A 12,923-nucleotide genomic window follows, 5' to 3' on the forward strand; every position below is an offset into this window, starting at 1 on the left:
ATCACAGTTTTCAATATTTTTTAATTGAAAACTGTAACCATTACTTATTTATTCCTACATTTTTGCGTTCTAAATCCAACCTGTGCTGTGTCACCGGGTGGGGGGAGGACCCTTTATTAGCAGTGTCAAAGAGCTCAGTGTCTTGTGTTTGCTGCGTGTGGAGATGAAAGCGCGTCAATTACAGGGTCAGAGGTCACTGAATGCTCATTAAAAATGTCTTCAAGAACCAGACCCTACAAACGAACGTTCTCTCACCTCATTGGCAGAATCTCTGCTCAAACCTTCTATCCTCTTACCCGGGCATTAGTTATGTCTTAAGTAATTCTATCAAGCGTGCTCGAGTTCACGTTGGCATTAGCCGGGGGTTACGTCGGCCACAAAAGCTCACTTTCTTTTCGCATCTTCTCTGCCTTCTCCCCCGCCCCCACCCCCACCACCACCACGGCTTTCCTTCCCCCACAATCCCTCTCTTTGACTACTATTTAGAGTAGGCCCCGGGGATAGAAGAAGGCTCACAGAATGCATGTGCGTTGTGTGTGTGTGTACACAGTTCCTGTGATAGCAGTAGTCCAGTCTCGACCACAGCAGTTCATAGATGCTCTGAGACGGTTGGTTGGCTGAAATAAGGGAGTGAGTGAGTGAGTGAGTAAGACCGATTTGATTCAGGTCTTTGTGTAGATAAGGCGAAGAGTCTCTTGTTTCTAACTGACATCAGACGTGAACACACACACACACACACACACACACACACACACACCACAGCCCAACAGCAGATTTCACATTAACATTCAGCCTCATAACAAGTCCTGCATCTTCTTGATTTCAATCTGCATAATAAATCACAGCTACCCTTTGCATGGTTATTTACAAAACAGGTTTCAGATATGTGGTTTTTCCCTCAGAGCGGTACTTCAAAGTAACCTGCTGTATTCTATACATGCATTGTTGTGCATTGTGCACCCCCCACACACTCACACAGTAGTAGATTGTACACAAAAGGGGTCAAAGTACCAGTTTTCTGTTTTGAATATGCTGATGACCTGATTATTCAAGAACAGCATGTTTTTGTCTAGACAGTCGAAAAACCTTGAATCCCTCAGTGGAACTGGATGCCTTCCAGATATTGACTGTATTGGAACTGTGTGCGGAGAGAGAGTTGCACATGAACATTTGAAGACACACACAATTTGTTTATGTCCCACTGTGGGTATTAGGAAGGGATGATGCCGAGGGGGATGAGCTCACCTAGCAGAGCTGCTCTGCCATCATTAGCTTACCACTTGAAGCCTATTAACTGTAATAATAATGACAACAACAACAACCGGAACAAACTGCACAGCCAGAGCCAACTTATAAAAGGTCTTCCAATATTATTGTATTGATAAAGACAATAAAACAAAGGCATATTGTACAAGATAAAGTGAGACACAATGTGAGCTCAAGAAACAAAGGATGTTACATTAAAACTAGTGGATAAAAGTTCAGTTGTGCAAGACTGAATAACTATTCTTGTATAGTGTGTGTGTGTGTGTTATCTCTTCAGGACCCTTTCCAGTACAAACAGTGACTGTGTCGGGACCAGTAGACCTCATGGGACCTCTTTTCTGATGTACTGGTTTAGGTTCGGGGTAGGATGTGAGCTGTGGTTGAGGTTAAGATCAAGCTTAGTCATTGCTAAGGTTGGAAATTGGGTTTTTGTGCGACTGTCTGTGTCCATGACTGTCGCACCAAAACAATGCAGAGTCCAAACAAGGATAGTTGTGCAAACTTGTGTGTGGGCGTGGGTCTGTGAGTGTGTGTGTGTGTAGACCCTGTGCTCTGACTACTGCCTCTGGTTTTTGTGTGACTTAGTATTTGTGTGGGTTCCTTTTGTTCTCAGTTGCTGTGTAGCTCATCATTGAGGCTTGCAGGGAATTTGGAGTGGGATGCTGCGACCACATGACTTGGACACACCGCGAAGGCCGACACGCACATTTTTTGCAAATTCAACTACATTCCCAAGTTTACTTTAAACCAAGAGGATACCAGTGTGAAATGTCCAATCTACTACATCCATGGGACTCTGTTCCGTCTCCAGCTGTTGTTTTTGGGTGGAGAGTGGGTCCAGTGGGGATAACAACCCCGGACTGTAGAAGTAGCTCTTCAGCGACAAATCATTTGTTTTGTGTGTGTGTGTTGCTCAGGCCACAGGAGGTCAGGACAGCTGATAGATGCTGTCCAGCTGCTGGCTCTGAGGTAGGCTGAATAGAAATCATCTGTAAATGTAAGCTCCCCCTTTATGCTCTAAATACTTCACACTGCGTAGGGTGCCTGAAATTAAACCTGTTTTGAAATGAACCTGATGAAGCTGAAAAAGACATCTGCCGGGAATCCACTGCAAGAAGTGTTCACTGACTCTCAGACCATTATGTCTCAGGCCATTGAATTAATTTGGTCTCTGATGGGTTGAAAATGCCTGTTTGTGTGTTACGTCGGGGGGGGGGGGGGGGGGGGTTGTAGACTTAACAGGATCAATGTTGGTAACAGAGAGGATTTCCCAATCTGGGTTTTTCCCTTGGTTCCTGGAGCAAAGCCTGAGTGTTAAGACAATTGGATGGAGACTTGTTTTTTTTTTACCTTGGAATGGATGAGCTTAATTCTGCCAGATTTATTCATGTCAGTTTGGTAGATGCCAGGGGAAAGCATGAAGCATTGCTTGAAGAGAGTTGGATCAATGTTACACCAGTGTAGTGGTTTTTAATATATTCTAATTCCATAGAAACTCCTGTTAGAATGTTCTTTGAACCCAAATCATCCATAGATGGGCAGAAATAATTGATTTATTGAGGAATAACACGTGCTAATTGAACTTTTGAAGTAGGCTAATTTATAAATATGTGCCCTTGGTGCAAGAGTCCCAGTCAGTCCTTTAACTGCCTTCAATCTAATTAGGTTGAATGAAAACCTGTAATTGGCATTGAAGATGTTTCGGTTGGGAGAGCTGCAGTGATTAGGAATGGAATTCAATACAACACGAAGCTGCTGTAATTACTGTGCAATGAAAGAATTGTATACATTTCCAAAGCCGTGCGTTTGGGTAAAAACACATGGTTGCTTATGAATACAAAATATATAAATGTAGAAGGCGTTTAAGAGTTCAGTAAATTAGATTTTATATTTGGGATTAGTTTTCCTCCTGAAATAGTGAGAGTGCCTCAGTGCAGCTTAGTTTCTGTGGAGACTAGACGAATAAGTATGTTTACTGCTCTGGTGTCTATGTTTACCTCTGACTGGTGGTCCAAGTGACAGAGCTGAATGAGCAATCGAAGCCAGAGAGAGACGTGCAATCTCACAGCTGTCTGGAGACTCGCAGGAGTGAGAAATGTTCCTCTGGCTGTTGGTGTGAAATCTGGATTTATCACTCTCTCCAACACACACACACACACACAATCATGCAGACACACACCTCTAATGTAGGGTGCTGTGGAGAGAAGCAGTGAAATGAACGGTCTAACCAGATGCTTAAGTCTACTGTCGGAAGAGCAGAACGCCAGAGTCTGAAAGACGGAGGAGGGATTGGTGATTGGACACAGTTTTATTTCCTGGTTAACTGCACAGTCATCTCCTCCTCCTCCTCCTCCTCCTCCTCCTCCTCCTCCTCCAGTTCCCCGACCTGCCTGTCGAATACGTGTTGATGGCTATAAATGGTCTTAACCAAACAGCAGAGTGCTTTTATTCAAGAGTCTGAAGTATCAAGTGGGTGGAGTTAGATGGACGAAACCTAATTTGTCTCAAAAGCAACATCTGGTGCAGTGAAGAAGTTTGTTCCACACGATTTGAACTGAAAGTTATATGTTGTTATCTAACATTGCAGGAATTTCTATTTCCTGGAGCGTTGAAATGAAATAAGACAGCTGAAGATTAACCACATGAAGTCTCAACCACAGCTTTAAGATGCCTGCTTAAGCACATTGTCAATGCTGATTATTTTATTATCAATATATCTATTTATATATACAAGTAAATGCATGTAATAATGAACTTTTCCCACATTTATTTAACTTGAATTTAATTATTTATTCAGAAACATAGCAAATGTAAAAGTCAAAATGGATTACATGGTTGAACAAGTTTATATTCAATCATACAATTACACAACTGATTGAATTTAACGGCCTCTTAGCTAATTCGTTTTTTCTGCTGACTTCCTGAGGCACAAAGAACGTAAAGTCTTTTTGAAATCCACCGCAAAAGTTAAATTATTATTATTATTATTGAGGAACATTTTGGAATAAACAATAGCATAGGGGAGGAGTTGAGATACACATCAGAGATCAAGGAGGATGCCATAGGAATGAATACACTTCAGTTTGACCTGCTTACAGACACAGTCATGTGGAAAATGGCTGTTATTTAACTTTCCATATTATTTTCTGTATTCCTCCACTCCTCCTCCCTCTCCCACCAGGCTTCACCCTGTCCCTCTCCTAAAAGCTGTGACTGGTCGTGGCAGAATTAAACCAACTGTCCACATTTTGTAGCCTCACTGGCATTTAAAAGCCTCCTGTGACCGACGGGTGCGGCAGCATGAGTCGCTCCTCACGGCTACCCGTGGCCTCTCAGCCTCTAAGGTTGTTTTGGGCAGCGGCCTGTTTCACTGGTTCTGTGTATTTGGTCTTATGTGTTGTTTGGGATGCATGGATTCTTTTTTTTTTTTTTGCTAAGTCTCTCTTTCCCCCTCCGGCCCTGCTCAGCTGCTCGAGCCATCTGTGCAAAGGCAAACAGAGAACAGAGGGATGGAAGGAGAGCAGGAGCCATGGGGGAGGAAAGAAATCGAGGAGAGGGGAAAATGGTTGGGAGAAAGGGAGGATCACCGGGAAATGAAAGAAAGAGATTTAGCTCAGACGACGAGTGACCGAAGAGGGAAAGATAGACGAGGACGGGAGTGTGAGAATTGTTTCCAGGAAGCCAGCGGCACAAAGATGATGTCTGTCCCATTCTAGAAATAGGACAGTGAGCGTTCATACAAGTTTAGGTCAGTGGAAACTAGGATGAGTAAAGATGTCTGGATTCTGCAGTTTGACCAGCAGTGAGCTCATTTTACATCTTGTTTTTTCCCCCTGTTTCTTTCCTCCCCCTCTGTCCCACCTCCTCCCAGTGTTCCCATGCTCCGCAGGCCAAGCCTCTTCCTCTGGGCCGGCCTCTGCTTTGCCTCAGAGTTTGTCTCAGCCCTCGAGCCTCCAGCGCAGTCGGCTCCTCGCTCTGTTTGTAAACTTTGACAGTGCAGTTTCCTGCGTACACACGCCTCACACGCCCTTCTCCACCCTGCACTTCGCTTACTCCCTCTCCCGTCATCCGTCCGTCTGAGAATTGCAGAAGAATCACAATTAATTAACCCAGATGGTCGCCCATCATCAGGCCTGGCATGCCTCACGTCCCCCATTTCTTGTCCTCAGTTGCTCATCTTTGTTTTTCACCCATGAGTCAAACTGTCTTTGGGCTTGTTGTTCATTTCTTGACCCAAATACGTCCACCCCATCTCCTTCTTTTTCTTTTTATATTAATTCAAGTCACAACGTTGAAAGTTGTGTTACGATTATTGGTGGTGTATACAGTGTGTGCGTGTGTTTGACGTTTTTTTGGCTGCAGCTTTATCCCAGAAAACTACTCTTCCACACTAGTGACTCCATTTTGTAACAGAAAAAAAAGGAAGAAGCCGTTAAACTGTGCAACTGTGTCACTGAGCTTTTTTGGTGCCACAGAGGAAACATTTGCCACTGCACTGCGGTTGGCATTGATATTAATGAAGGCTATTTGTAGAGCCTGTCGTTCCTGCGGCAGAGATGTGGCCCCTACCACGCTACCCCGTCTTTACGTGGCCCTTGAGATTTCGCGTACACATTCAACTGATCATAACATGGGTCGATCTAATGGTTTATCTGCAGGTTTCCTCAAGCACGACTTGTCTGAAGCTGTGATCTGTTTTCTTTTTGTGTGTATGTGTCTCTCTCTCTGTGTTAAACTGTCAAACATATGATTCAGTCTCCTATACAATGTTATGGCAAATGATTCTTATATAGTTCTTCAGATACTTATTTAATGTGTGTGGGGAAGCTGTAAGAAGATAGAAGCCATTGGTTTATCTGATTCAAAGGGCTAACAGCATTCCTGGAGCTCTGTGCACTGATAGCAGAGACAGATCACTGGGTTTCATGCCTGGTCTTGCTGTTGACTAACTGGGTTATGTTTTGCTTTATCTTGTCTCTTTCCAGACCAGACCTTGTATTCTCCAGAAGCCCGTAGACCTGTGGCCATCCTGTGAGCTTCAAGTCCATCCGCCCTGTCCTGCAGAGACGGACCACCACCACTCAAGAGGAGATGAAGCCGGATGGGGTAGCCACGGCAGCAATGGAGCCAATGGAAGCATTGGATTCCAATCCAGGAAATGAGGCAGCACCCGCCGTAGGACAGGAGCCCAACCAGGCAGCCAGTCCGGCGGAAGAGGAGACACCACAGCAGCATGTAGGAGATACGGTTCAGGTGGAGCCTCAGCCCGAGCAGGCCAAGGACGCCCCAGCTGCTAAGACCGGCAACAAGTCCTCAGGAGACTCCAAAGCCAAGACTCCAAACAAGACCACGGCCAAGACAAAACCTTCCTCCACCATCCAAACCAAGACCACAACTGGCTCACGGCCCAACACATCCCAGAGCCGCATCTCAAACGGCACGTCGAAGCCTCAGACCAACGGAGTGGCCAAGAAAGCCACGACCGCTCTGGACAAAAAGAGCACCCCGACCTCAGCGCCCGCCAAAAGACCAACAGGCACGGCTGGAGTGCCCGCCGCCAAGAGCAAAGTGGGTGAGAAGAAGTCCCCCGGTGCCACTACCACCACCACCAACTCTGCCAAGCCGATGGCTGGACCAACCGCAGCCAGGAAGACGCCGTCCTCATCTGCCATTGGTGTAAAAAGCAGCACCACTGCAGCTGCTCCGAGGAAGCCCATAGGTCGGTGACAGTTCCATGAAAAGACCAAGATTTAACATCCTTTCTAAATGAAAACAGGAAATGTTTCCACAGCTCTAACTCTAATGAGGAATATTTATTGTAATGTGATTACATGCGGATAGAGCGCACGCATTAGACAAGCCCGAGTGACGGCTGCTGATCTAGAAATACATTTGCCCTAGATCCATCTGACACGATATGAAAGCAATAAGTGATGCACTATTTATACACCTACTAAAAATGGCTTTATAAAGCTTATTGTCTCACAGATTATTTTCTCCTCCTCTTCCTCCTCTCTGTCTTTCTCTCCTCCAGGTCTAAAAACTGCACCTCCGTCCAAACCTGCCACTGCTGCTGCACAGAAGCCTGATAAGGCCGCCGCTCCCAAGACAGCCAGGTAGGTGTGACTTTTGTGTAGCGTCTGAGAGAGACTGTCTGTGTCTCTGTAGATAGCACAGGCAGCCATCTTTAACTGGTCCTCTCCTCAGAACCATGTCCCGGGGAAAAATCTCCCACTGGGCTCCTTTTTTATTAAAAGCCTTTCCGGTCGTTTGCTCGCAAATCACCACATTTCCTCCAGAACTGCAGCAAATCGCCATAACTGTCCAGATAGATGAGAATAGTGGGGAATGAGTTCAGCATTTTAAACGCGCTCGCTGCCAAGTGAGAAGCAGTTGGTTCAGAAGGCTTCGCTTGACCACAGGTTCAAAGAACACAGTGTTTAAGAGAAAACCCCTGGAGGACGGAGGGGCAATGATCCCCCACATAGAGGGCTCGGGGGGGCTGGGCATAAATAGGCCAACAATCCACCAATGTCAGAATAAGCCTCAGAGAGATGCCTCGCAGGGTTTCACAGCCAGTATTATACAGCATTATTCATTAAAATAAGTTTTCAGTAGGAGGAAGGGCATTCTCAAGAGTTAACTGAGAACAAGAGTATACTCTTAATGTTGCATCTGCGTGCTTATCTGCGTTTGTGTACACCAGAACGTCTGATTGTGTACGATCGCGCGACATGTGTTCATCACCTGAGTCACACTGGGTGCATGGTGTTGGGTCCGGAGGTGACTTGGCAGCAGACCAGGGAAGGAGGATGAAGGAGGCCTTTGTCTGAGACAGTGAGGGTCCTGATCAGATACAGCCTCCGGGAAGTCTGACTCTTCTTCCAACAGAAACCTACACTGCTGCCTCTTCCTCCTCTTTGTTTGTTTGTTCAGGCATTACGCCTCCTTCTTCCTGAATGTTTTGCCACCATGGTGCATGGATGATATGTGTTGTCTCCATGTTGGCATGTCTGCAAGTGGGCAAGGTGTTCTACCCCCCCCCCCCACACACACACGTGCTCTGGGTGGAGATTAAACTCAGATTACAGCTTTATTCAACAGTTGATGTGCAAACATCTCATTAAAAGGTATTACAGGAGGGCATGGAGGCAATCACCAGGGCAGAAGAGAACCCTCATTGTGTGCACTTCATGGACAGTCATGGTGATTTCATTCATAATAACACAAACACAGTCCATAAATGACTGTGATAGAGAAATGATTGACTCTTAGTAGTTTGACACGTATCAGGCGCTGCTCCTCATCACTGGCGTACGATGGATGGTGAAGTCACTCACAGTTCTGTTGTTAACAGAGATGTTTAGATACCAGTATGGCTCTGGTACTACTGGAAATACCAGGTTTGGCATCGTGAATACATGAATGTATGTGCCAATCTGTTAGGAGGTCTTTAAAGTGAATTAGTTTCACCCAGATGAAACTGCAGTTTTCATTTCCCGGATATCTCTTCTGGTATTTTAAGAGCAGCGTAGAAAAGGGGATTTCTGGTAGTTTACCGTTCACCAGAGCCTTGCCAGTTCCAGTTCCAGTTCACTCTGGAAAGTCCCACAAGTCAAAGTGTGACGTGTACTGAATGTAAGACTCGAGTTTCACGGGTCGGCACTGGCACCATTGTTGTGAATTACAACACTATTAAAAGGCCGAACAACAAATGATAACAATCTTTTCTACAGATTATCTCTGTTCGGTGCAAATATTTCTACAAACAAATGTCTCACATGATATCAGCTACACAATTATGAGGAAAACTTTCTTTAGTAATGTTTGAACTATTTACTTTTCCAGGATTCCATCTCAGGTTTCTTAATGCACAAAGGAATCCTTGCAATCAGGTTAAAATCTGATTATTGTGTGTTTTTTAAGCGCAGCTACGTTTCATTTTCATTGTCAGTGTGTGAGTCAGTAACATGTGTCACACTCGGTGCTTGTGTAGCCCACAGAAGCCTTTTACTGCAGTAGACCTACATACAAATCCCCATGAGAGAGGTATAGCCATTACTGATGATAGACTCATCTGACAGCACCGTGTAGCCTTGTAGCCATTCCCTTGTTAAGTGTGTGTGTGTGTGTGCGCGTCTGTGTGTGTGATGTGCTTTGACAGGGCCATAAATTTCTACTTTAATTAGATTTTCCCTTTTCCTACCTCACTCAAATCTTAATCCAGCCTGCTATCAGTAGAGCGGTGGAGACGGATGCATTCACTGGCACAGCAGACGCCCCCCTGCTTCCCCTGTTGCTTTCACAGACACACACAAGCACACATACAAACACACACACAAACACAAACAATCCCAAAGTGGGTCTATCAATTTACTTAGTGTTTCTCTGTGGCTCAATTTATTTAATTCAATCTGCAGCAGGTCACACTTACCAGAAATAAAAAAATTTCAGTAAGTGACTTCCGTCTGAGTTAATGCCCTCACAAGAGTTTTATTCTTCTCTTCAGCCGGGGTTTTAGCTAAATTAGATTAAGTTTTGTTGCCGGTGGCTATCACAGCTCCCTCTTTGTCCCGGTAAACACCCGAACTGCACAGCCAGGCTTTTTTAAAGAAGAACATTGAGTCATCTGAAAGCTCAAGTACATATTTGCCCGGTCTCAGCATCTAACTACTCAAGGAACAGGCTTTATGAGCTGTCACGGGTCGGGGGGGGAGGTGTTGTGTTGACGTCACAGTCAGTCAAACATAATGACACCTTCAGTGAGAGTGTAGAGGCGGAGTCGGTGGTGATATTTTGTTTAGGTTGCAGGTTGGGAGTGTGTCATTAATGTGTTAACTAAAGAGAAGATGTTTGTGTGTATGTCAGTGCACATCGTGTGTGTGGGTGTGTGTGTGCATCACTTCTCTACTTGTTCCCTTTAGGTCAATTAGTGTTTTGTTTTGGAGTTGTGTGTCCTTGCATCTGCACGCTTGCTTTCTTTATGAGGTGTGTGCACCTGCTGTTAGAACCAGATTGCCCACAGCGTGCAGCTTGTGACGGGAAAACATTTCAGCCTGATTAGTGTGCAAATGGCAAAAGTAGAATTTACAGGTTGTGTGAACATCATGTCCATGCGTGCTGCAATGTATGTAACGGTTTGTGTGTCAGCTTGTGCGCATGAATATATTTACAAAGATGATTCATGTTTGTCGTAGTTAATTCAGCGACTGGTATGCAGAGTGCAGGACCACACGGCAAACTGTGTGTATGCACAGTGTACATAATGTACAGTGTGTGCATGTGATGCAGCTCCTGGACGTCTGCATAGCAGGAGCAGCATGCAATTAGAATGCAGAGCATGTGTTCATTTGCCGGTATATGAGTCAGTATGATGCGGAGGTAAAGGGGGATGGGAGGCGTACGCGGTGGAGTGCCGGACATGTGTTACGTGTGCACATGCCGCAGAGCTGCTTCCTCCTGCCGCGTCTGCCGGTGCAGCAGAGTGAGGTGAAAGAGAAAAAATGGTGGCGGTGGAGTATGGAGGCTAGATGGCTGAATAAGTCATGTGACCCTGCTGGGCTCCCATTACGGCTGCCAGAGAAACGTACAGAGTGAGAGGGTGGTGCGTGCAGAGAGTGTGAGGTGTGTGTCTGTCTGTGTGTGTGTGTGTGTGAGGGAGAGAGACAGGCCGAGGTGGCGAGGAGGACCAGCGGGTGTCACTGCATGAAACAGAAGAAAACATTGCCCCTCCGTTCAGAGTAGAGGACACAACAAGGGTGTTTGCTCCTGTAGAAAGAGGATCTGATGAGACGGGCTCTCTGTCGGGCGATCGGGTTGTTTTCAGTTTGTCCTGCCAGCCTCTCGTGTTCCCACATTAGTCATGCTGTTCCCCTCATTGATGGTCCCCGGGGAATGATGCGTATTTTACTGCAACAATTCTTCATGATCTTACAAATGACTGCTGATGTAATGGTCCAGCACTGATGTGTGTGTTTGCTGAGCAGCAGTCCGGGTCCTAGCCGTCCAGTGGGAGGCAGAGGACGTGTTGCGCAGCCTGTAAATCATCTGGAGTGTTCTGGGTGTGGTCGGTGACGCTGCCATGCGGTCCACGGCTGCCATGAAGCCACCGAGCCAATTACCAAATGGACTGAGTGGGAATTAGTCAGAGAGAAGTGGGTAGAAGGAGTCGTTTGTGTGTCTGAGGGCGAGACAAAGGTTTAAGTGTGCGACAGGGTGTTTATGGGTGTGTTCACTCATGCTGCAGACATGTGACACTTGTTTATCTGCAACAGAACCAGTTATTTACTGCTCCATTTTCAAACATAACTATTTGGTTTTATTATTTACAATGAAACTGCTGATCTGATTTCCACGAAAGTTTGAGCAGACGCTGCTCTGGGGTCTGATTTAAAACATAGAACCCACAGGTTTTCATTGTGCCCTGTAGAAACCTTGGGAGAACAACATTCTTGTTGACTGAGATCTGATAATTTTTTGCAATAACAATCCCCAAAGTGCCCTCCATCCTTCTTGAGGACTCTCCCGCCTCCAGGTTCCTGCTGCTTAATTAACAAACCATCATCTTTAATTTGCTGCTCGTCGTGAGAGGAGGGCGCTCGTCTCCTGGAGCTCTTCACCTCCGCTGAAGGCATCATGTCTGCCCCCATGCTCACTGAGCTCCCAGCCACTCACCTGCCCCCTTTCCCGGTGCATCTGGTGATTTAAATCCTGCCCTCACTCCTGTTGTATCTCAACAAAGCAGCACCAGCAGGCAGACACTGTTTCTACTCACTAATCCCCTCTCAGCCGCGACGTTTGAGGAACGGTAACAAAGCTAAGGTGAACTTTAAGTTATCGCCGGGAACGTCAGTCAGCCGCTAGCGAGTAACTGTCAGTCATGTGATGTTTCTGCTCCAATGCATTTCTGAGCTTCCTGTGCAACATTTGCTTTAACCCCGATTTATATTTTTATTTATAGTGTTTCTCTGAGCTCGGCCTGTGGGGAACCAGGGGCACCATTCTCTCCCTCTATGCTACATGCTGCTCATTGAATTAACTGTAGGTGCAAAGTGGCTGCAATGACCCCGGCAGTCATTCAGCTGACAGCGTTAATTACAGACTGAACGCTGGCTTAGAATAAATCAGGCGTCACAACATTGTTGGTTAACAATACATCCACTGTTGTTAAACCCCATCTAATCCCAGAATACACAATATGTGATGTTCCTGTGGCCCAGTCTCTTAAATCCTGCAATAATGTTACCAGAGTTCAACGTGACACTGATATAAGATAATGTTTAATCGGATGAACGTTATCTGCCTCCGCTGGCTCGTCTCTCTCCCTCTTGCCTTGTCTCCATCTCATTCTTCCTCAGTGGCCTGGTTCATTTCTAGTTCTCTTCAAAGTGATCCTGCCTTTGTGGATTACCCCCCCCCCCCCTCCTTTATCACACTGATTATTTTGAATAGTCTCTGAATTACCCTCCGCACACGTCATCTCTAATGCCAATCTCTCTGTTTCCTTTAATTCCTGTCTGATTTAAAAATATATATTTTTAAACTTTAATTCAGGCACCACCACAGAACCTATTCTCATTTGACCTTTTAACATATTGTTCCCAATTTGAGGTTTAAATTCTTAACACCTCACTGACCGTTTCCCAGTTTAATCTTAG

At 45.6% G+C, this 12,923-nt stretch overlaps 1 protein-coding gene across 1 annotated transcript in view; it reads left to right on the top strand.

Annotated features, from left to right (window-relative positions):
* prr36b (proline rich 36b) overlaps positions 1 to 12,923 on the top strand; it is a 29,071-nt gene that overhangs the window by 9,772 nt on the left and 6,376 nt on the right. Inside the window, exons 2-3 of the mRNA XM_062408447.1 lie at positions 6,252 to 6,985; positions 7,301 to 7,382. Coding sequence (XP_062264431.1) covers positions 6,358 to 6,985; positions 7,301 to 7,382 — 710 coding nt within the window. The 5' untranslated portion in view covers positions 6,252 to 6,357. The remainder of the gene's footprint in view (positions 1 to 6,251; positions 6,986 to 7,300; positions 7,383 to 12,923) is intronic.

Source organism: Platichthys flesus, chromosome 16, assembly GCF_949316205.1.
Source record: "Platichthys flesus chromosome 16, fPlaFle2.1, whole genome shotgun sequence".
Taxonomy (NCBI): Eukaryota; Metazoa; Chordata; class Actinopteri; order Pleuronectiformes; family Pleuronectidae; genus Platichthys; species Platichthys flesus.